The 25,441-nt window shown below is 49.1% G+C and overlaps 1 protein-coding gene across 1 annotated transcript; it reads right to left on the bottom strand.

The window, feature by feature from the left end:
- Positions 1-13,557: 13,557 nt before the first annotated feature.
- LOC137159074 (forkhead box protein G1-like) lies at positions 13,558-14,514 on the bottom strand. Its single transcript, XM_067557258.1, has one exon. The coding sequence runs from the start codon at positions 14,512-14,514 to the stop codon at positions 13,558-13,560; it is 957 nt and encodes a 318-aa protein (XP_067413359.1).
- Positions 14,515-25,441: the final 10,927 nt, after the last annotated feature.

Genomic DNA, 25,441 nt, shown 5'->3' with positions numbered 1-25,441 from the left:
TGAGAGGTCTCACCAACTTGTGTCTGTACTGCTAAAAATGGCAACAGACACACAATTTGCTAGGAGCACTTGGCGGCATGGACCACACAGATGCAATTCATACAGACAGAAAAGTAATGAAAGTGTAGGAGGGTAGAGTTAAAGCTGGATAAGTGGTCAGGCCTAAGCTACAGGGAATGGGGTCACGGCATGGGCAAACCTTGCTTCTGTTAATTGGTGTGAATTCTAGCTAGAGTCTGTTATCTTTTTCTTCTTTTCCTCCCTTCCTGGCCATCTGTGCTGAGAATGAGGTTAATAAAATACCTGTTGCTATTTCTGTGCAAGGCCTTTTGGTGGGCAGAAAGCATTATCTTCCTTCTCCCCCCGGCTTGCCTTTACTTCAGAGAATGTTAGTGTAAAATGTATAGTGTAAAATTTAAGGTGATGTGCCTGACCTCTGTATGGTAATCCTGGAAACAACAAACAGGGGTGGGTATAATTATATTCATTATGTAGTTGTTAATATTCATTTTATAGGTGTCAATGTAACTAAATAAGGGTTTATGGGGAGTTGCTGAAAATGTATACATTTACATACTGTTATGGATAAAAGAATTGTAAAGTAACTCCCTCGTTGCTCACTCGTGGCGAGGTGGAACGAGCAGGCAAAAAAGGGTTCCATCTCCCCAATCCATCCCCAGGACAACCTGTTTGATTATTTCTAACATCTGGCATCATGAACAGGATCCCAGGGTAGAGAAGTGTCTGATCACCACGCCTCGCCATGGATATGGGTATGTTGGATGGGCCCTTTACAGTAACCATGGTTAGGGAATATATTAATAAGTTGGTGGGAAAATGGGGGGGACCGTATGCAGGGGCCCCCAGGAGACGTCTGGACTGGCCAGTCATCCAGGGGTGGGTGGAAGCCTCCCTCACGTCCAGGTCTTCCCAGGATAAAAGAAAGGCTATTTTGCTGCAGGCCATTTGTGAGGGTTTGTCTGGGTTATGGGAGGAAAATGCAAATCTTAGGAGCAAGGTTGAAACCTTGCAACAAATCATGGCGGATCAGTGCACAATTAATCATCATAGTGTACTTGCGGTTAGAATGGCTGAGAGCCACATGGAAGAGTTTAACTGCCTTAAGTCAGAGAACCTGGCCCTGAAGGGTCAAGTGGATGCCTTAAAGCAAACTTCTGTTGCCCCATCCCCTGTTTATCCTCCCCTTCCGTCTGGTCCCTCTGCCCTCCCAGCCTATGAGGATAAACTCGGTCCTAATGACCCTACCCCTGTTTGTCCTATCGTGACTCGGACAGTTGTCCATGTTCCCAATGCCTCTCCTGATGCGAATCTTATCTGTTGATCTGGTATCCAAATTCCTGCTGGTCCCCGCCAGGAAGGAGAAGAGGGCCCCACCGTCCATCATGAAGTTACACTCACCTCCTTGACGGACAGTGACTGTGAAAGTTTGTATAGAGAACTGGGTCCCCCGCCACAGGAGTGGGATTTATTTTTGTAATGATTAGCACGGGTAGTGAGCCAGTTGATCCATTATACTGGGCAAGGTTTAGAGCTAGCCTGGGAAACCCTTTTAGGCCCCCTGGCAGCAGATGTGTGTCTCCAGGGCAAGAATTACCAAAACATCATCCTAGATATGGCTAGAATTTTATTTGGGGTGTACTCACAAGCGGCGGATCTGTTGAAACTTGCCCCACTCCCCGGGGAGTATCCCCAAGCTGCTATACAGCATATTCAAGCATGGATCTGTGCCTTTGAGGATCCTCTCCCAGAGGGGTGGCGAATGCCTCCTGGTGTGGGTTTCAGTACATCTTTACTGGACTCTTGGCTTCAGTGCCCAAGCCCACCAGTTCACGACTGGCTTGAGCTACAGGCGGGACCCTTTCGTGCTGACAGCCTAGTTTTGCTGGTGGAAAAGGCTTCCCCCGCTATGCGCCAGCACAGTAATGCTCAAAACACCCCCGTTGAGCCCAATGGACCCTCCAGCAAGGGCACTGCTGCTCAAAGCCATCAGCTGGAGGAGCGCCTAGATGCCCTCCTTAGGGATCGTGGGTCAAAGCCCCAGGGGTCCCGGTCTGGCCCTTCAACCTCCCTGAACCCCAAGGCCGGCCCTGCAATAAACACAGGAGACTGGCCATGCTCAGGATGCCAAGATAATAATTTTGCCCGCAGGGGTGTGTGCTATAAATGTGGACAGGCCCGGCTCCCAGGGGTGGCTGCTATTGACTAGGGAAGCCCTGAGGCCGGTCCACCGAGCTGGCCCCTGTCCATGGATCAGTTCGGCTGCCTGGTAATTCGGGGGCGGGTGAACGGTGGGCCTGAGGGGGAAAAACCTTTTGGATTCCGGATCAAGTTTAAATTTGGCAATCTCATGTGGGGGAGCTACGGGAGGTCAAAATTGGGGAGTCGAACAAACTGGAGTATTCCCTCCTGCCCAGGGAGAACCCTTTGATGCCGCCCCGTGGGTCATTGGACCCAATATCCAACTAAACATAATAGGGGTGCCAAGTTCAAAACATGTGATTATTGATTTGTGTAATTGCCAGCTGTGGTCCATCCCTAACGGACAGGGCCAAGTGCTCCCCATGGGACTGGTGAGCAGTGTAGCAAAAGGACCTAAGCAAGGGGCTTTTCCCTCTGGCTGGGAGGATTTGGCTGCATGGGCAGCTGACAGTCTGGATGCTGGGCAGCTTCAAACATCAGTGAGCATAGTAGGGGGGTCACCTCCGGCAGTCAAGCAGTATCCCATTCCCCGTGCAGCCATCCCAGCCCTCTCTATTACTATAAAAACCCTGGAACAGCGAGGACTCATTGAGCCCGCAGCCTCCTGTGCCAATGTCCCGGTATGGCCCGTACGTAAGCCGGATGGGTCCTGGAAATTCACCATTGACTATCGGGAATTAAATCGGGTTACCGCTCTCCTTATCCCACTGGTAGCCTGCCTCCCTGAAATGATTGCCCGGATCCAACCGGGGGCCCGGTGGTTTTCTGTACTAGATGTCTCGAATGGATTTTGGTCCATTCCACTTGCCCAGGGTAGTCGTTGGAAAACTGCCTTTACCTGGCAGGGGTCTCAATTCCAGTGGTGCGTCTTACCCCAGAGTTATTGTAATGCTCTTCCCCTGTTTCACCAGGAGCTCAAGCAGGTTCTGGAGGCACTAAGACCTGTGAGCCTGCAGTGTATTCAGTATGTAGATGATATTCTCAGGAGGGAGCAGGAAGAAGTTGCCTCAGCTACTCTGGAAATTGTTCAGGGTCTGGGGAAGGCAGGATTAAAACGAAATGGAAGGAAAGCTCAGCTGGTTCAGACGTCAGTAACTTTTCTAGGGGTAACTATTGAACCAGGCAGGCAGTCCATTGACTCAAATCGGGCGGCAGTGATTGGCTAAGTGCCCAGACCCACAGATGCAAAGGCTGTAGCCTCATTCATTGGGCTAACTGGGTTCTGGGTACCCTGCTGCGACCCTTACAAGCCCAGCTCCGAGCCCCAGATTGGGAGTGGACCCCTGAGTGCGAAAAAGCCTCCACGGCATTAAAGCAGCACATTGCCTCTGCCCCCAGCTTGGCCAGCCCTGACCCCAAAAAATCTTTTATTCTGTACCCAGAGGTTTTTGGGGAAGAAATTGGGGTGGTGGCATGTCAGCAGTCAGGATCTGATCTGCGACCGGTGGCTTTGCCTCCTGCCGCTTGTCAGCTGTGAAAGCAAGTATAGTCCCTGTGAAAGAATGGTGTTAGCCTGCTACTGGGCTCTTCAAAAAATAAAATTCTGGGCTGGGTCTCTCTCTTCTTCATTTTTCCCCAAGAGCTCTTTGTGTCATTCCACAACAGAACACAATCAAATGCTGAAAATTCATTTTTCATCAAATGGAATTCTTATTTTCTGGCGAGCCCTAATATTTATATCAGAGTGTGGTATGGATTAAAGGACTTTACACCCCATGAATTTTCATTGTCCAAATAGTTCTGATGAATGGTGAAGTTATGAATGAGTCATGCAGGTCATCCCAAAATTGATCCCGGTAAAGCCTTTATGGCACCAACATGTGACCATGTATTTTGTTTTCTACATTTTAGAGAAAATATTTAAGATTATACATTTAGTATGTTTAGGCTCCAATCCTTCAGTGAGGAAAGTTTAAAAAAACTGGGCTTGTTTAGTCTTGAGAGAAGAAAAGGTGGGACCTGAAAACAGTCTTCAAATAGGTTAAGAGCTGCTATAAAGATGGTGATCAATTGTTCTCCATGTCCATTTAAGACATAATCAGTTTAATCTATAGCAAGGGAGATTTAGGTTAGATATTAGGACAAATTTTCTAATGATAAGGGTCATTAAGCTCAGGAATAGGTTTCCAAGTGAAGTTGTGGAATCCTTGTCCCTGGCAGTTTTTTAAAACAGGTTGGACAAACACCTGTCAAAGATCGTCTAGGTTTACTGGATCCTGCCACAGCACAGAGGGCTGGACTTGATGACTTTCTGAGGTCCCTTCCAGCCCTACATTTCTATGATTCTACAAAACATACAAGAGGATCCCTACTCCTGCAGAGTCCCAGTGACTTTCCAACATGCTGTTCCCATTGCAGATCAGGGTGTTTAACTAGAAGGCCTTAGTTACTAGGTACAGGCCTCCTGAAGTGACAGAAAAAGGAGTGTTAACATGTTTTCATAGTCTGTACACATTCTTTAAAATGTATTTGCTAACAGTCATATTGTTGAGATTTTAGGAGCTAATATCTCTCAATATGCTGGCACTACACATGGATGTTGTCACTGCAAACAGAGCCAGGCTCTCCCTCGGTGGGTGGGATTTTGAAACAATATTTTGCTCTCTCTCCCCTCAGAACATAAATAGCTCTCGTCCACGGGGATGACACCACTGTACAAGGGGTCTGAAGATTTATGGTTAGGAAGATGATGCATTGGGGCACCCACAAACTTATTGACTTATTTTATCTGTTATGTGCATCTAGTTTTATACACTGTAGGACAGTAAAGAATCAAAAGCTGGACAAGTAATCAGGCCTAAGCTACAGGGAATGGAGTCATGGCACAGGAAAAACCTTGTTTCTGTTACTTGGTGTGAAGTTTAGCTAGAGTCTGTTATCTCTCTTCTTTCCCTCCCTTCCTAGCCATTTGCGCAAGGAATGAGACTAACGAATAACTATTCTCCCTTCTGTTCAGGGTCTTTCGTGGGAATACAGCATTAGCTTCTTTCCCTCCCTTGCATACAGTATATTTTAAAGAATGTTAGTAAGTTTCAAGGTGATGTGCCCGCCGTCTGTATGGTAATCCTGTAAACAACAAACAGGGGAGGGTATAATTGTATTCATTATGTAGTTGTTAATATTCATTTTATTGGTGTCAATGTAACCAAATAAGGGTCTATGGGGCGTTGTTGGAAATGTATACATTTACATACTGTTATGGATAAAAGGATTGTAAAGTAACCCCCTCATTGCTCACTCACGGCGTCGAGGTGGAATGAGCAGGCAAAAAAGGGTTCCATCTCCCCAATCCGCCCCCGGGACAACCTGTTTGGTTATTTCTAACATATATATAATTTGTGTTTGTTTATTTCTGGCCAGGGTTCTCAGCCTTTCCCACATGGTGCCACCTTCGTATTTATCTGGGATCCCTCTGCCACGTGGATCCCAGGCAGGATCGGGGCCTGGCTAAGCCACGTGGATCCCATGCAGGGTCAGGGTCTGGCTATGGTCCCGCTCCTGCAGGCACTTCTCACCAAGCGCTGCAGCAGTGCTGGGGCTGCTGGCCGGGGAGGCCTCACTTCAGCAAAGCACCAGTGCACGTGCCTGTGTTGCAATGAGCTTTAAGCACGTGTTTGGCCAAACAGGGATGTTTTGCTGAACCCTGGCCCTGAACCCCTGGGAGTCAGGACTGGGACAACGCTCTCTGCCACACACTCACTCCTGCCTGGGGGCTGGCCTCCCTCCTGGCAGCAAGCTGGGCCTCAGGCCCCATAGACCTTTCCCACCTCCAACTCCTCTCCTCCTCCTGTCCATGCTGCTGGTTTGGCCTGACAGCCTGGTGAGACCGATGACTGGAGGGGCCTTGGATTGGGCCCTAGTGGCCCAGCCCCATAGCCCTGGGATTGGGGCTGCTGTCCTCCTCATGTTCCCTCTCTCCTCCAGTGGGACCCCCGCCCCATTGTGGTGTGTAGGGGTGTGAGGACATGGGGTCTCCCTGGCCTGGCAGAGCCAAGAGCTCCACAGGACACACATCTGAGCTCCTAAATGTCAACAGGCAACTCTGCAGGCAGCTGTTCGGACCCACGTTCAATCAACAGCGGCCTGCGGTTACAGCCAGCTGCCTGCCTGTCTCGCCTGGCTCTCCGGCTCCCTGCGCACCCCAGGCGGCTCCAGGGTACTTTGGATTGTTGCCCTGGGCCCCGGGCGGGTGAGGGGAGCAGGGCAGGCACTAGGGGCCAAGTGTGCTCAGCTTTCCCGCTCGCTTCTCCCGTCCTGTCGCTGCCCACTTTGGACTTGGACAAGAGCCTGATTAGACAGACAGACAGACAGATAGATGGGGGTGCCTCTGTAGCTAGCTAGATTGGATTAAACAAACCCAGTAAAACTCTCTGCAAGTGTCTGACTTCTCTTTGGAGATGCCCCTTTGATGCCCTCGAAGGCAGCGACGAGCCATGTCCTGATCTGGTGCCCGACCTGGCGAGGATCGTGCGCCCTCAGCGCCTTGCCGGTTCGGGCCTCACACGGCTCTTTGCTTGTCCACAGACAGCCGTTCACATGGCAATGGCCAGCCCCTCCGCTGGTGTCCATTTCCCTCGCTGTGCCCCAGCTGTTAGAGCAGCGGCGCTTTGCACCAGCAGAGAACTGGGCCCCAAGCTCAGGGCTGGGGACAGCTCCCCATTAGCTGCCCTCTATGGATGAAGACTGGGTGTCAGCCCTGGCCGGATGGAGGGAGGAAGAGGAGGAGGCTGGGGGAAGGAGAAGTGCGGGGCCAGGAGGCAGGGATGTGGATTGGGTCTGGATCCTTTTTTGTTTTTAGTTGAGAACCCTGGCTACTGAATCTCCCAGTCTCACCCCATTGCCTCCCACCGCCGCACCCCTCTGGGGGAGAAGGGGGCTCGATCTCCATGGCCCTTGGCTGAGGCCTCTCTGCTGGGACTGCCAGCGAGGGGGCCAGTTGGAGCTGGTGGCTGATGTTTCTGACGTGGCCTGCTGGAACTGGGCTGGGGCCACCAAACTCAGCACAGCCAGGGGACACACAGCGGCCAGCAGGGGAGAGAGATGTTCTAGTTGGGGAGTAGCCAATTTTCACTCTCAAATCCACACACGGCTTCAGATTGTCTTGAAAACTGCTGTGTGTCATGGGGGCCTGGGGAAGGTGACTGGTCCAAAACGTGAGGTCAATTGAGCAAAGGGTTTCCAAGATACAGCTCTTCCCCTCCCCCCAGAAAAGTCACATGACAACAAAATTATCCAGTTCTGATAATGTTATTTTGCCTGGGACTCAAACCATGCCTCGGATCCGCCCCAAACTCCTCTTCCCCCGTGGGCTTGATCTCAGTCAGTGACTTACACCCATTGCCCCTTTGGAGAAGCAATACTGAAAATATTAGTCAGGTAAACGTTGGGTCTCAAATGTGGCTCGAGCCACAGGGGCAGAGTCAGCCGGCTGGAATCTCTGCTGGGCCTGAGCTCAGGTTTTCCTAGATTTAAGTGCAGTCTTTCCGCAGCCTGGAAGGTCACGTGGCTCTGCTGGGCAACAATAACCCTCTGTGAATAAAGTTCTTGGGCAGTTAATTCAGTCACTGCCTGGCCCCATGACCCATTTCCCAGCCCTCCAAGCCGTCAGCTCTGCAGATCATAGCATGTTGCAGCCTCATTTTCTTGGGATCATCCCTGACCCTTGAAAAAGTAGAGTGGATTCTTTACAACGGGCAATGTGTGTGCGGGGCAGGGGTACAATCGCTAGGCGAGACTCCTGGCCTTCTCCCTGGAGCAGTGCCCCTTGATGGCCTTCCCTGCACATTTCTAATGGGTTAGGTATAAATGATGAATAGCTAATAATCAAACACTAGCGGCTGTGGAAGTCCTTCCAGTTCCTTTGTTACATGCGCCTGGGAACAGGCCTGTTTGCTGAAGGTAAAAAGAGGTCAGCAAGGTAAATATCTGCTTGGCCCTGCCCCAGAGGTGGCTGCATCTCAGTGCTGGGTGAGTGATCTCTGTATAAACAGCCGCCACACCCCACCCCAGAAATGGATGTCTCTCAGCACTAGGTAAGGGATCCTTGTATAAATAACTCCCATGCCATACACAGATGTGGCTGCATCTCAGTGCTGGGTGAGTGATCCCTGTATAAACAGCTGTTGTGTCCCACCCCAGATGTGCCTGCAGCTCATCGATTCCCACATACGAGGTGTGTCAAGTGCTTTGGGGTTAAATGCGCTGGTGAAATATGAGAGATTATTATTTATTAACAAGCTCAGGATCTCATTTTGACAGGTCCCACCCGGCCTGTCATTCCGTTCACAGCTCTGGCAGACAGCTCACACACTAACGCCAAGGCTCAGGTTCCCCTCTCCTTGTGGGACCAGATATCAGAGACTCTTAAAGAGGCAGCAAAGAGCAATTAATCCTGGTAAATGGGGAGCAGCCCCCAGGGGGATCATTGTTAACAAATGATTTGTCAGGTTGGTCCTGGGCTGTTCGGAGACTATGAAATAATCAAGGATAATAAATAACACAATAAAAAATCACCATCCCCAGGCCGAATCAGGAGCTGTGCACTCAGTTTGTGTCAGGTTAAAGATGGATTTATTCCCACATGGGGTGGGGGCCCCTAAAGAATTAGACTCTGATCCAGCACCCCTTAGAGGGGAAAGGCCCTGTGACCCATTCCCCGCCCCCTGAGCCAGCCAGCCAGCCCCCTGCACCCTGGCGTCAGATTGCAACCTAAAAAATAAAAGTTGGGAACAAAATTTATAAAAAATCAAAAGGCCAGATTCTGCAATGGTGGAAATTGGCATAATCCCATTCACTCCAATGGCACTACACCCGTTTTCATAAAACGGGGAGCTATTGATTTCAGTTGAGCTGAGCATATTTAAACCAGCCGGGGAGCTGGCCCTATGGACTCCAACTGGGTGATGGCGGATTTACAGCAGCTGGGGAAGGATGCGGCTGTGTATTTAGAACCTGATTTAAGAATGCAGCAGCTGCTTAAAAACAAACATTTTCAGCGTAGGATGGTTTTCTATCCAACCAGGCTGTGATTGCAACAACAAAGAGAAGCTGAAAGATTTGCTCTGGTTTTATTGTTGTAAACCTTCACAAAAGGAACTTCAATATTCAGGTGACACTGCAAAACATTTTCAGAAAGTGCTTACGCTGGCGGTTGAAATTTTAAAAATATATATTTTAAAATACCATTTCAAACACAATGCGAAGGTATGGGAGCCCCAAGTGTTTGTTGTGGGTTTTTTTTGCCCTATAACACTGAGAACAAAAAATGTATAGTTTTAAAAGGATAACATCAACTTATAAAAACCATGCTTTTTTTTCTGAGCAAGTTTAGCTACTAATGTCACAAATAACACCCAAGATGTCTGCAACTGAGATTGATTAGAGAAGGAAAAAATGTCCCGGTTTTCAGTTTGTTTGCTTCCAGAGTTGTCTGTCTAGTCAATTTCACCGCTTTACCTTGCATAGTCAGTTTCATCCATTTGTCTGGGTCTTGTATAGCAACAAAACATTAAAAAACAAAACCAGGAAAGAGTTATTTTAAACCCACAAAAATTGGCAGGGGGAGAAATGGGCCCTGAAATAACATGTAATTCATTGCCTGAGAATGCTCGGCAGCCTGGAAAAAAGTTCTGCTAGGAGGAGAGTTTAAAAAGATTGTGACTGTTACCTTAGAAAGAAAAGCGAGACGGGATATGGTAAGTCTATACAACAATGAAAGGTCTAGAGACAGGAGATATAGAGCTTCTGTTCTCCTTGTCTTGCAACAACACAAGGACAAGGGGACATTCTGCTTAACTGAAAGGTGGGAAATTCAAATCTGAGCAAAGCAAATACTTTTTTGCACAGCATGTGATTAGACTGTGCACCTCGCTGCCCCTGAAGCCAAGAGTTCTGCAAGATTCATAGAGGGACTGGACATTTCTATGGATAACAAGAATTGTTAGAACAGGCAGGGCTAAGAACCGAGATAAAACCTCCTGGTTCAGGGTTTAAGCCAATCTCTAACAACTAGTGATCAGGAGAGACCTTCATGGGAGACAGATTATTCCACAGCTGCACCTACAGAGTGCTAATACCTTCTTCTGAAGCAGCTGCTGTGGGCCGTGGGCTATTGAGCTAGATGGGCCCTGGGTGAGGGGTCTGATCCTCTTTGTCAATCCCCAGGTCTGTGTCTGAAACTGACCAGATTCCCAAGCCCATGGTGTCCCTTTAAATTGCCTGGATTGCCCTGCAAAGGGGATGCCACACACAGCTCTCACAATTGCAGAGGGAGGAGAATAATGAGTTGAAACAGATTTCACATTGTCAGCAAAGTGTTTGGAGCCCCCACCCTGTGACCTGAAGATGTGGGGTCCCGATCCTGCAATGGGTTTGACTGCGGATCCAAGGGGTTCCATGCGGGTGCAGGGATCCTCCTGCACAGAGCTTGCTGTATGACTGGGGCCATAAGCTGTGCTGGATATGGCTTTAGGGATAGATCCTGCTCTATTGAAGGCAATGGGAAAGCTCCCACTGATCTTAGTGGCACAGGATTGGGCCCATAGTCCGTATTCATGTCATTGATTTCAGTGGGAGAGGGACTGCACCCAAACATGGGGGGTAATAATGTTTAATAGATTTTTAAAAACCTCCCCAAATACATACAGTCTGCAGCTTTCATCAGTAGCAATGAGCCATATGGTGCGACTGGCTGTAGCTTCATTGTCTCTGAAGGGACAACGCTGATTTACACCACCTGGGGATACACCCCTAGAGATACCTCAGACAAGCACTGTCCAGTTTTCACTGTGCTCCACAGGAGTTTTGTCACCGCCTTCAGGGAAAGCAAGACTGGACTCTCCGTTATTATCTTAGACAGGTAGCACACAAAGAAGACACAGTTTTAAAACCTGCCTGGTAAGAAGCAACAATCTGATCTTCCCCTGAGGAATTATTCTCTAGATTTTCTTCAGTGCATTCTCAGGAGTAGAACCTCAGCACTTCAAACCAAAGCATGACTCACGCCCCGATCCTCCACTGCTTAAAGAATCAGCGCTTTAGGATTTTTACAAAAAACTTAAAATGCAAAGTTTAATGGATCTGAATTTTTCCACCTGTTTGGATTCTGCATTTAAGTCTCCCTTCTAACAAGAAAGATCATCAATGTTGTTATTTTGCAAACTACTTTTCTAAATTTGGAGCAAAATTTTAAGTGACTGTTGCAAAATATGTACAATTTCTTTCCCTTTGTGGCACAAATATTTTGGATGCACTACAAAAAAAAACCAACAACAACAAATCCTTTTTTTGCTCCCCAGGGGATAATATTTTGGTTGAGAAAAACTCTTTTTAAACAAAAAATACAACGTTTTGGTTTATGTTTTCAACATCTGCGAAATGAAGAGGCAGAGGGCTCGATTCTGCAAACGAATTATACATGTGAGTAACTCTTGAACCCCAAGAAGCTCTTCATGGTAACAAATTTACTCACAAGAGTAAGATTTTAGCAGGAGAGGTCACTCGTCTTTTCTGTTCATCTCAATTTAATTTCTTTTACAAATCAGTAAAGTACTTTGAAGCCTCTGGACCAGATGCTCAGCTGTTTTAAATAGGCACAGCACCTTCAGTGGCCCTACACCGATTTATAGTAGTTGGGAGTCCAGCCCTTTTGTTATTCATTTTAAATTATAAACACATAGCCTGAAAGTTGGGGGGAAAATGTGTTTGATTAAAAAACCTCTTTTTGTTTAAAGTACATTCTTTTTAAAGCTTGGATGACACAGTGTATATTTCATCATGTGATTAGCGTTAGCTATTTGGCTCTGTTTAGATTCTCATGCCATTTTAATCTTTGTTTGCAGATCAATTTTATATTCTTTAAAGATTACAAATAAGCCAAAAAACTCAACCACCAACTGATTCAAAACTAGCCTTTTAATTTTGCTATGCGTTCGAACCCTTTTTGCTACGATTCCCCTCAAACACTGTCATTTCTCCAAAGAAGAATGCTCATTTGGGACCTGATTCGGCTCTGGGCCACAAACCTCCCACTGATTTAAATGGCAGATCAAGCCCTTCCCTGATTGTAAACATACCTAAAACTGGTGGGGCTGATTCCCCGGTTACTCACAAATCAGGATTGACTGTGGGCAATGGAGTAACACTAGCACCAACTAGATGAGAATCTGGTCTTACTAGATAGATAATCTGCATACATTTGATGCCTTTAAACAACCATGTCAACAGATAGGAATAAGGCTGATAATTAATATATAAATAATAATTCAGGTGATCATTAAATAACAATTATAATAATTAATAATGTGATTGTTCATAAATAGTAATAATTTAGGAAAGCGATCCTGAAATTCTTATTCTGTCCAAACTCTGCTTTGGAGAGGCAGAATGAAACAAAATCTGTTTTTCGAATCCTGCCGGGGTAACTCTATTTCACTGGGTTCAACAGGACACGCACAGGATTTCTCGTGTGTTAAGTTTCTGCAAGACTGGGGCTTCCAGTGGATTTCTCTTTAATACTGAATGCTTCTAAAGAAATACTTTTAACCAAAAGGGTCCTAAAAAGAGTGCATGAATATTCCCCTCCCCTCCTGCAAAAAACCTTGTATTTCATCTAAAAAAAAAAATCCAGTAATGCAAAGAATTGTATTCCCTTTCAGCGGTCAGTTATTTTTGCAGCCCTTAGATATGAAATAGGCAAGATGATACAGGGCCAGATGCTCACCTGGTGTAAACTGGCGTCGCTTCACTGAAATCTGATTTGCACCAGGCTCAGGATTCTGGCCCTGAGGCAGTTTGGATTTTGACCTCTCCAGACAATGAAAAAAGAAATGTGGAAAATTCCAAGCATGATGTAGAGATGGAAGCAAGCAAACTGCCATGAGAGGCGGGAAGGAAGATGCAAAATGCCACTGATCAGAAGCATCCCTAGCAGCAAGGCCAGGGGAAAATAAGGATCTGGGGGAGAATTTTCAAAAGGCTCCCAAACACCTTAGGGGCTTTTGACAATTTTAGCGCTGCTCCTCGGCTGGTGTAAATCCGCGTTGCTCTGTTGACGTCACTGGCGGCGTGCTGATTTACACCAGCTGTGGGTGTGGCCCCAGCTGGGGGAAACGGAGTCACAGCAATGGAAGCTCTGGCCCTGTTTTGCGCTGGGCCAATTGTTGTCTCAGCCAGTTCCTAAGTGCTCCGGGGAGCAGGTGGAAATTGACCTAGCGCAGGATGGAAACGTAGTCACTGGGACTGATCTTTGGTGGCTGATCACCGTTGGCTGCTTTGGACGCACACTAGGGCCAAATGCCCCTTGCAAGGGCCGGGACCCACCGCAGCAGGAGGACGCGTTCAGGGCAGAGCCGGGTTAAAGGCAGCGCCCTGATTCGGAGAGGCCAGGTAGCCTGGGAACGGGGAGGGCCCGGCTGGGGCTGGCTGGGGCCTCTGGGCCAGGATATAGCTGGCCTGTTCCGCCAGGAGATGGAAGGAGTCGAGGCTGCGGGGCGCTGAGAAGCTGCAGGACAAGGAGGCTAGCGTGGCGACCGGGTGGCGATGTGCCCCGGGGGGGACATCCCCTCCCCCAAAGAGCCCGTCCACCCCAGGGGAGAAGGCCGAGGTGTAGAATCCGGGGCCGCGGTGGCCAGGATAGGGGCCGTAGCTGGCGGGTGGGGCCGGCTGCTGGGGCGGGGTCAGGAAGGGAGGCAGGGGCCAGTACAGTGAGCTGGCAAAGGCCACCCCGGCCCCCCTGCGGAAGGCCACCTTGGCCCGGGTGGCGGGCGCCCTCCTCCGCAGCTTGCCCGTGGTGCCGCCGATGAAGACGTCGTCGCTGGACGGGTGGAGCGTCCAGTAGCTGCCCTTGCCCGGGTCGTCGCAGTGGCGCGGCACCTTGACGAAGCACTTGTTGAGGCTCAGGTTGTGACGGATGGAGTTCTGCCAGCCCTGCCGGTTTTCCCGGTAGTAGGGGAAGTTGCGCATGATGAACTCATAGATGCCGTTGAGCGTCAGCCGCCGGCCGGGGCTCTGCCGGATGGCCATCATGATCAGGGCGTTGTAGCTGAAGGGCGGCTTGTCGTGCTGCTTCACCGCCACTTCCCCCCTTCCCTTCTCCTGCTGTCCTCCTCCAGCCGCTCCTACGCTCCTGTCTTCCCCGGCCTCCCCTGGGCTGCTGGCCGTGGCAGGATCCGGCTCTGCATCCTGAACCCCCCCGGGGGGCTGCGCCGTCCTGTCACTCAGCGCCTCGTCTTGGAGGAGGCTTGTGATGCTGAAGGAAGACTTCAGGGTGAAGCTGGCTCTGCTTAACCCTTCCATTGCTGCAGGAAGGGTCAAGGGATGGCGTCCTGCGTCCCCGGGAGCACCCCGCGGCCAAGGGGCCCATCCAGCCAGCCCCGCGTTCAACCAGAGACGTTCCCTCGACACTTGGTCATTATAACCCTGGGCTCCTTCTCCGCCCAGCCAACCGGGGGGCTTGCTGGCTCGCCGCTGAGCCAATCGTGCCCAGTGGATTTTACTAGCCCTGCCCCCATCTCTTGTCCCATGAACCACCCTCACCAGCGTCATGGGCCTGATTCTCACATCGCAAGCACTGGCCTGACTGGTGACTGTCGGGTTAGATCCTGAGCTTGCCAGTGTCATAGGGTTACACCGGATTTACTCTGAGAGGAGAATCGGCCCCCCCTGATTCCAGTGGAGTTCCTCTGGATTTACACCATCTGGGACAATTTATGGAATCAGCACCATTAGCCTACACAGGAATCTCAGCCCAGGCCAACCAACAGAGTCGCGATCAGAAAAACAGAGCTGACTTTACCCTTCCGATCCATTTCAAATTCAAAATCTACTCCCCCTTCCAGCTGACTTTTCTGGCTGTGCCTCCCGGGATATATTGGTTCAACAATCCCCTCTGCTTAAAACAGAATGAATAATTAATTGTCCGTAATTTGACTCAGATCGCTGATGGATTTTAGACTTGGCTGCAAAATAGAAGGTCTGCATCAGAAATCGCTGGTTGATTGAATTTAATTTCCGATGGTCTGAAATTAATATGTTTAAAAAGGAAATCAAATTATTCTGTTAAGTGACTCTCATGTGCCTTTCGATGGGGATAATTGCTGATTTTTGGACGTTTGAAAACAATTCCCCTTTATTCATAGCTGACATTCCAGGTGAGATTTTTGAAATGTGTGAGGGAGGATTTTAAATAATAATAGTAAAAATGTTTCCATCCATTACTCAGCTCTGTGCACGTTACAAGTCACTTTACAAACAAAGAGGATATTTTGGCACTGAAAAATATGCAAATCATCAAGTATTTCTATTGATTCATTTCAGTTCCCAGACTTTATTAGCTCCAGTAATGTCAGAGTCAATTACGACAGTCAGTGATGTCAGCTGCACTTGATTTCAATGGTGCTGGATTGACCTCAGCCCCAAATAAATTGTATTTATATTTTAGGGAAATCTTTGCCCTACTGAAATTATTGCGGTTTTGCCACTGGCTTTAGCGGGGCAGGAATTTCACTCTAACTAATTACGGCCAATCCTGCTATTAATGGGGATTTTATCTTAATAACAAATGGACATGACTGACCTGGCCTTTAAAATGATTTAATACTGGAAAGACTCTTGCTTTGCAAACTTCATTTGAAAATAAAATATTGGTCCTTTAAAAAGCTCTTTGTCATTTTTTGAAACTCACATTTGTTGTAAAATGACACTTTTTTTTCATAAGAGGAAAAGAAAAAAACCCAAAATGAAACAAGACCTGCCATCCAAACTAATAACTTCTCCAGCAAAGAGAAATTCTGAAGTTCTCCTTTTCGAGATTTTTAACAGAGAAGGAAATAAATTCGCTATCAAAAAGCTTACATAGAAAACAAGACCTGGGAATAGTTTGTTTGGACTGGTTTGAAAGTTTGATTTTGGCGTGCAAAAAAATATCAGATTATTGGGGGGGAAACGACACAGAAAGGAAGAAAGAAATGTGTAGATTGGTGGAAAGAAAATCAGGATTCATTTTCCATTCTTTCCCCGCAGTAATAACAATAATAATACCTAGCTCTCTCAGAGAAAGTAACACACAAGAAATGCAAACTGATTACTTGAGATCAAGGGACCTGATTTTTCAGACCACCATTGTGAGTGACTGAGCCCTCCTGAGTGTTCAGAAGGCTGCGTTCTCACCTCGCCTGGGGGGGAATTCCCTCTCCGAAGCAGTTAGGGAAACTTGTTTCTATTTTCATGTAGTTGCTTCTTAAAAGCAACTTAAAAGCAACTTGGGGCAATTCTGTAACTGGTCCTTGCCATTTAAGGGGGCTTTGAAGTAGGTCTTGAGGGTACGGATAACAGGCCATCAAATAGCAGCCTTATAGTCCCATACTTTTGCTTTGCGTGTGTTGCTGTTTATAGCAGAGTGTGTCAGTGTGGACAGCGCAGGGAGATTATATGGATTCTGTGTCACATACACAAATAGATATAGTTGCTCTCTCCTTGTATGCACGTCCCTGTGTGTACACATTTGGGGGGGGCACCCACACATATTCTTTACAGGCCTTTGAAATATACACAATGTACACACAATTTACCCAGACACACAAATATGCAAATTATATGTACACACACAATAACTCTCTTTATAGTTCTGGGTTTGTTTATACCTAGTGTGTTGTTTGTGGGTATTGTGTATAGAATATAGTGGGTATTGAGGTCAGTGTTGTGTATTATGTGTGTTGTTGGTATTGGGGTCAGTATTTGTGGGTATTGTGTATAGAATATAGTGGATATTATGTATTGTGCACTTACTAAGAACAATTTAATGTGTGTGCTCTGTGTGTATTGCACAGAGCATGTGTGTATTGTGTACAATGTGAACTATATATATTGTGAGTTACTGTGTATTGTGTGTGCTGTGTGTTGTGAACAGTGAGTGTTGTTGTTTATATAGTGTATGTAGTGTGTGCACTGAGTGTAATGTGTTTTGCATAGAGTGTGTCTTATTTTATATGTAGTGTGTATTGTGCCTGTGTACTGCACACAGTGTGTATTGTGTATATCTGTTTTGTGCACCGTGTGTATGTGCCTATGTGTATTGCACACAGCAAGTATTCATTGTGTATGTGTGTATATGTACTGCACACAGCATATGTGTATTGTGTGCATGTGTGTATCTGTATTGCACACACAATGTGTGTATAGTGTGTTGAATGTGCCTATGTGTATCGCACACTGCATGTGTGTATATTGTGAGATAGTGTATTTAGTGTGTGTTGTGAACAGTGTTGTGTATATAGCGCATGTTGTCTTTGCACGGCGTGTGTGCTATGTAGTGTCTGTTTGGTGTGTAGTGTGTGTTGTGTGCAGTGTGTTTGCTCAGGGCAGTGCACAGAGTAGTTCCCCCACAGGGACGGGGACGGACAGGGACAGACAGCTCCCTGCAGCCAGCACCTGGATCCGGGTCCCTGTGCCCACCCTGGGGATGGCACCGATCTTACTGGGGTGGCTGAACCGGGAATCCAGATACGCTTTTGTGTGTAGACAAGGGGCAAGTCCTGGCGGTGCACCCCACCCCCGCCCCCCATCCCCGCTCTTCTCACCTCCCTGTGTGGTCACATCTCTGCTTCCTTGAGTGCTAACAACCCCTCCTCTGTCCCTGCCCCCATGGCCCCCAACCCCTCCCCCTTCCCACATCCTGTCCCTATAGCCCCCACCCCTCACCCATCCCACCTCTCCCTGCACCATCCCTGCCCCCCCATTCCTCTCCCTCCTCCATCCCTGGCCCTATAGCCACCTGTCTCTCCCCAATCCCTCCCATCCCCCTGCTCCCATAGCCCCCCACCCCCCTATAACCAGCCCACACACAACCTCCCATCTCCCTCCCCCCAGATCCCGCCTGTTCCAACCCCTGCCGCTGCCCCCCGCCCCGGTCTGCCCCCCCCCCCCACACTCCCGGGCCTGCGCTAGACTCTCAGCTCAGCTGTCTCTCCTCCCCCCCACTGCAGCCTCACAGCCCAGCCCTCCAGCCCAGCCCCGCCCCCCCACCCCAGGCTGGCTCCCTTTCCCTCCAGCATTTGTTGCAGCTCCAAGTCCTGCTGCCCGCCGCCTCCCCCTCACTGGCTGCCCTGCCACTTCCCCACCCTTCGCGCCAGGCCCAGACACCCAAAAGCGGGCAGGGCTGGACAGAGGCCGGCTGTCTGGAGCCAACCCTGCGACATGGTTACCCAGGGGGGCTGTCCTGGCGCTGCAGGGAGGGGATTCCCCCTGCTAAAAACACAGCCCCTCCCTCCCCACTTCTCCCCCATCTCTGGGGTCCTGAGTCAGGATCCCACCAACCCGGCCCAGCGCCCAGCTCCCACCGACTCCTTGTGAGCCCTGGGAACTGGGCCCTCCACTGGGGCGTGTGGCTGGCCCTGGGCCCTGGCCTGCGCCTGGCTCTGTCTGTCCCTCTCCTGCAAACACAGTGCGTGCTGGCCGGGGCGGAGGGTGCACAGGCAGGGGTGTGCTTAGTGCTGGGTCGGACAGCAGGGGAGAGCCCTCGACTCGGGGTCCATCCCAGCCTGCCCTATAGGCTCCAGCTCGCACTGCAATGGAGAGTGCAAACCACACCTGTTTTGCAGGGTACCCGGCCCACAAGTCCCGGGTTTCCCGGCACGGTCCGGCTTTGAGCCCCAGAACTGCCTGGCCCAGTTGAAACTGCTTTCTGCCCCGTGGAGTGGCTGGGCTTGGCTGCCTGCGCTGGGCGTTGCAACCGGGCCTCTGGCGCATGGGGGTTGCAGCACTGCTCAGGTTTGGCCCCAAGGCCAAAAGTGAGTGGGCGGGGGTGGGAGGGGGAGGGGTCAGCCAGTACTGCTGCTCCTGGCTGCTGCAGTGGGGCCGGCTCCAGCACCAGTCCCAGGCCCGCATGGGGGAGTTGGTTGGGGGAGGGGGGCAGAGAGCCCAGGGGGGAGTGTCCTGCTTTAGCCCCTGGAAATGTTGGGGGGCTGCTGAGGGGTCAGGGAGTCTCAGGGGGAGGGGTAGAATTTGCTCCCTAGGATTCTGAGTCCTTCCTCGCCAATGGCTGGCTGGATCTGATTAGCCAGGAGGGCATAAAATGCCCCATCGGGGATCGGGGCCCCATCGCGCTCGACCCGTCCACACCTGAAGGAAGATGAGGGATCCCCACTGCCCACGTTTTCCCAGGCTTGTCCTGGCAAATTGGGATGCCCCGGATCTCTCAGTCAGCCCCCCACTGACTCCCCCAGCCCTGGGAACTGGAGCCTGCGTTAGGTGAGGAGATGGTGCCCAGGGCTCAGGCGGTACCTGGGGGAAGTGAGGGGCAGGCTGATGTCCTGGTTTTTGTGCCTCAGAGGTGGCAACCCTAGGTCCGCTCGACAGCCCCTGCCTGAAGAGCTAACGATCCCAACAGGCGGGGACAGAAACGTGGTGAGGAGCCCTGCTGGGCAGAGGGGCAGGAGGGCACCGTGATGGGGTTGGCTCGCAGGAGCGCCCTGGCTGGGACAACGCCCAGTGAGGGGGTGCACTCTGGGGCCGCGCCCAGTGGCTGTGACCCCCAACAGCCCTTCGATGCCCGCTGCAGACGCGGGGCTGCGCTGTAAGTCACGTCGGGTCTGCGGCACTGGCTACCCCCGACACGCTGTCGTCGTGATCTGGAGCTAAAAGCGGCGAGGTGCGGGTGGTATGTAAACGGGTGACACGCTGGGTGTGCATTTCCCTGCGGGCCGTGTCACAGAGGTGGGCTGGAAAGATGTTCTCAACATGTGTGTGGGAGGCCGGGTGTAAACCCAGCGTGCCCCAGATGCCGGAACTTGGATTACCTGGCGTGGGTACAGGCAGAGGGCAACGCCAGGATACTGACGGGTAAGGTGAACAAAGCCATCAGCCTAACAAGCTGTGGAGGAAGGAGCTCAGCGGGGGTCCCAATCTGAACCCCGGGAGGCACTTCTGTCTCTTGAGACAGATACAATGGACTCCGGGAGATATAAGGGGAAGCAAAACAACATTCTAGTTATCGTCACTTCCGGGGCAAAAGAGGCCAGAGCTCTTCCGCTGTGGGAAAGGTGGATCCTTCAGCCACGTGAGGCACTGACTGCGGGAGAGAAATTGCCTGGGACAGAGATGAAACCTGGGACGCTTTGGCCATGAGGATGCAGGTTTTGCTTGGAACCGGACCTGTCACTTTTTCTCTTGCTCGGTGTCAATGTCTGCCTGGCTCTTGGAGGCGGCGACCGCACTGAATTCTGCGAGCGTCACAGGGAGAGCGTCTGGACGCTGCAGGGACACGGCTCCGGGGAATCGGCGTTTGCTGCTTGTTACTTGCCAGGCCAGGGTTAGACTGGCAGAGTCCTGAGGAGGTTGCTGGGGAGGTGGCCAGGCCGGCGTGGCAGGGAGCTGACGCACAGTCTAAGTCCAGCAAAGCTCTCACTTGTGGAGGTGGAGGGGTGACCCCCCCGGCCTATAGTTCTGGGGGGCCTGAACACGACGTCACAAAAGCCTATCCCCACCCCACTCCCCTCCCACTGCTGGGGATAGAACTCAGGAGTCCTGGCTCCCAACCCCTCTCCCCCATAACTCACTTTTTGCCCTAGTCCTTGACCCACAACTCTCTATGGCTTTGCTGGGAGGTGCCAATGTGGAGGGGAGGGTTTATCCCTATGGATGGTCCCTCTTAGCCTCCAACTCCTCCCCTGGCTGCGTGTAGATCTCTCTCCTACAACTCTGCCACCTGCTGCGGCCCTGAGACACGGAAACACTAGGATGAGGGGACAATGGCCTGCTGCTGTGTGCTCTGAGCCCAACCGGCCTCGTCTGTCCCTGGATTTCAACGTCTCCGCTCTCGCCAGCCCAAAGCCTTCCAAAGTCATAAATCGCCAGGGTTTTTAATAAAACAGGAACACGTTTTAGGTATTTTCCCCCTCTGGCTTTGGACTCTCCCCTCTGAGAGTCAATACTCGGAAGAATGAAAAGAACGTCCCGGAACATTCAGATGTCTTCCCAGAGCCCAGACACGAGACAACGCGTCACTCTAAGACCGCACAGGCTCCGAAGTGGAGGCAGGGATCCCTTGGCGATGGTTCAGATCAGCGTTAAACATGCTGCGTTGTGGGATATCTCCACAAGGGTAGATGGCATCAGGGAACTTGGCTGTGTGCTGAAGAAGCATGTCCCAGTGATCTTCTCTGAGAGACTTCATGTCCTTCGAGCAAAGGAAGGCCGAAGGAAGAGGAATCTGGAAGAGACCTGCCAGCAAGGTGAGTGGGGCAGGGTGCAGGGTCTGGGTTGTGTGGAATGTTGGTCCACCTTCGATGGGGAGAGGGGTCCGTATAGGTTGGGTGGCCTCCCCCTCAACAGAAGGGGACCAGTCTCCTCGGGGACAGGCTGGCTGGAGTGGTCAGGAGGGGGTTAAACTAATACCAAAAGGGGAGAGTAAAAAGAGGGAAGATGTGAGCACTCCATCAAAATGTGGAGAATCAAATTATTTGAGAAACCAAAGGACCCAGAGAGAAGAAATTCTTGAATTGCTGATACACCAATTCCAGGAGGGTGGGTAACAAACAAGAGGAACTGGAACTGCTCCTTTACGAGCATGCATTGAATCTAGTTGGTATTCCTGAAACCTGGTGTGATGATTCGCAGGGTGGAATGTAAAATCCGGAGTTACAACCTGTTTAGGAAGGATCAAGGGCAAAGGGGAAGGGCACTGTCAAAAATGGCCTTTCCTGTTTCTGAGTCACTGGTAACTCGGAAGACAATGATCATGAATGCTTAGACTCATGGACTCATAGACTTTAAGGTCAGAAGGGACCATTATGATCATGTAGTCTGACCTCCTGCACAATGCAGGCCACAGAATCTCTCCCATCCACTCCTGTAACAGACCCCTGACCTATCACTGAGTTACTGAAGTCCTCAGATCATGGTCTGAAGACTTCACGGTACGGAGAATCCACCAGCAAGTGAGCCATGCCCCATGCTGCAGAGGAAGGCGAAAAACCTCCAGGGCCTCTGCCAATCTGCCCTTGGAGAAAATTCCTTCCTGACCCCAAATATGGCCATCAGCTAAACCCTGAGCATGTGGGCAAACTCACCAGCCAGACACTTGGAAAAAATTCACTGTAGTAACTCAGAACCCACCCCATCTAACATCCCTTCACAGGTCATTGGATATATTTACTGCTAGTAGTCAAAGATCAGTTAATTGCCAAATTAGGCTTGCCATAAACTGATCAAGCTCAGTCTTGAAGCCAGTTAGGTTTCTTGCCCCCACTGCTCCCCTTGGAAGGTTGTTCCAGAACTTTACTCCTCTGATGGTTAGAAACATTCGTCTAATTTCAAGTCTAAACTTCCTGATGACCAGTTTATATCCATTAGTCCTTGTGTCCACATTGGTGCTGAATCAATGCCCTAACAGATAAAGCACAGGATGGGGTAGTAGTAATTAGTGTCACTACAGACCCCAAAGCCTGCTAGGAAACTGGATGCGCCTAACTCTAATATGTAGGGGGAAAATATGTGTGATCCCAGGAGAATTCCATCTGAGTGACGCATGCAGGAGCCTCATGCTGCCAGTACTAAAACATCCTGGGCGTTTCTAGACATTAGAGATGACAATCTCCTAACTCAAGTAGCTCCTACCTGGGCCACTCACAAACAGCTTTCCAGCATGCAAGCCACTCTTGGAGGCTCTGTGTGGAACTGCAGCCGGCCAGCCACACTCACCAGCCTGGGTTATACTGCAGGGTGAACCCAACACACCCCCAGCCCCATATTCCCCTGCCCGCCCCTGGAAATGTGGGTCCTATACTGGCCAGCCCTCTCCTGGACAGTACAGAAAGATTTTAAGTGAGTACAAGTAATGAGGCATAAAAGTCAGAAAATGGTTAAAAGAAAAATAAAGACAAAATGCTCATTAATGCCTAATTTAGCAAACTGTACTGGATTCAAGCAAACTTTCTCACCACATGCTTTCCGCAGCTTACTGACCAAACTCCATAGGTCAGGATCCCTCCCCCAGAGTCCAACAAATGCTTCCTTTGTCTTCATCAGATGCAGTGGATGTGATGGGCAGGGAGAGAGAGATGGAGTCTCTTAGGGGTATTTGTCTCTCCTTTTTATCATTTCAGTCCCCTTCTTGAAAAATTTTCCAGCTGGGCACTAGGAGACAAAGTCTGTGTGGAAGGATGTTCCCTGCTGCTTTTCTTCACCTCTTTGAACTTCCTTTGATTCCTTCCCTGCTTGATGACCCAGTTTACTGCTTACATGCAAATTAAGCAGAGCTTGCACTCCTTTGTTTAGGACAGACCTTTTTGCCAACTTCTGTTTGGGCAGGGCTGTGGGGTTTGGTGCATGTGTTAGTAACACCATACAAGGGACTTTTATAACTTCACATACAATGTTGCCACACAGATTTTACCAGGACAATGTTCAGCAGCTTAAGAGTTTTCAAACGATATTTTACAAGGCATACTTTGTACAACGATGATTACAATAGTGTGTAGGGTGTGAATACAGGGGTGTATTCTGTCACAATCTTGTTTTAACAGATAAAGACAAACTGACCACAGCGCTAAAAATTAATTTTAATTTAGGTGCTAGTGATCATGACTTGATTGCATTTATAATGTGCAAGCACAATAAAGTCCAGATCAATAATATATATACTTGGTGCTTTAATAGGGCCAGTTTCACAAAACTGAAAATAATTATGATCAAATCAGCTGGGAGGAAGAATTTAATCAGAAAAATGTGACTGATAATTGGGAATCATTTAAGAAGACCTTACTAAATGGCCAAAAAACCATAATCTAAGAAGAAGGCTCTGCTGGTTACAAAACCAACCTGGTCTACAGGGGAAGTGAAGGCAGCTATAAAAAAATAAATATATATATATAACAAATGGAAGAAAAGGGAAGTTGATAGTAATTAACATAAATCAGAAGTTTGAAATTGTAGAAAATTGATCAGGGAAGCCAAGGGACATAAACCAACATCTATGGCCAGCAGAGTTAAGGACAATAAGAAGGAGGCTTTTTTTAATACATTAGGAACAAAAACAATCCTGACAATGGACAATGGTAGAATTATCAATAATAATGCAGAAAAGGCAGAAATGTTCTATAAATGTCTGCTTTAGGGGAACAGTAGATATAGTTTCATCATACGGTGGTGATACCACTCTTTCCATGCCATAAGTATCTCTGCAGGATGTTAAACAGAAGCTACTAAAGTTAAACATTTTAAAATCAGCAGGCTCAGATAACTTGCATCCAAGAGCTTTAAAAGAGCTGGCTGAGGACCTCACTGGACTGTTAATGTTTATTTTCAGTAAGTCTTGGAGCACTGGGGAAGTTCCAAAAGACTGGAAGAAAGCTAATGTGCCAATTTTTAAAAAGTATGAACGGGATGACCCAGGGATTTATAAGCCTGTCAGCCTGACATCGATTCTTGGCAAGATAATGGAGTGGCTGATGTGGGATGCAGTTAATAAAGAATTAAAGAAGGGTAATATAATTAATGCCAATCAACATGGGTTTTTTTTGTGAAAAATAGATCATGTCAAACTAATTTGATATCTTTTTTTTTTTTTTTTTTATGAGATTACAAGTTTGGGTGATAAAGGTAACAGAGTTGATGTAATATACTTAGACTTCTGTAAGGTGTTTAATGTGGTATCGCACAACATTTTGATTTAAAAACTAGAAGGATATAAAGTGACCATGGCACACATTAAATAGATTATAAACTGGCTATTTGACAGGTCGCAGAACGTAACTGTGCACAGGGAATCATCATGGAGAGGGTCTCTTTCCAGTGGGGTCCCTCGGGGATCGGTTCTTGGTCCTATACTATTTTAACATCAGTGACCTGGATGAAAACACAAAATCGTCGTTGATAACATTTGCAGATGACACAAAAATTGGGGGAGTGGTAAACAATGAAGAGGACAGGTCACTGAGACAGAGCGATCTGAATAAATGGGTACATCTAGGAACACAGAATGTCAGCTGTGCTTACAGGCCGGGAGACTCTATCCTGGGAAGCAGCGACTCTAAAAAAGATACCGGGGGGAGGGGTTGTGGCTAAGCAGTTGAGCATGAGCTCCCAGTGCCACGCTGTGGCCAAAAGGGCTAATTTGATCCTGGGATATTGTAACCAGCTTAGCTGCCACCCGTGTGCCCCCTCATGGCCAGGGGTGGCCCTGCCCTGCTTTTTATTATCCCTTCCCAGGACCTTTGCCACAGACTCC

This window comes from Emydura macquarii, unplaced genomic scaffold, assembly GCF_026122565.2.
Source record: "Emydura macquarii macquarii isolate MOO-44397 ecotype Brisbane River unplaced genomic scaffold, CSIRO-AGI_Emac_v2 contig_1790, whole genome shotgun sequence".
Classification (NCBI taxonomy): Eukaryota; Metazoa; Chordata; order Testudines; family Chelidae; genus Emydura; species Emydura macquarii.
Note: the sequence above shows the minus strand (reverse complement) of the source record. Positions and strands in the feature narration are given on the sequence as shown.

What these genes read in the sequence shown, in the direction of transcription:
- LOC137159074 (XM_067557258.1), bottom strand. Translation starts at nt 14,514, where the DNA reads ATGGAAGGGTTAAGCAGAGCCAGCTTCACCCTGAAGTCTTCCTTCAGC.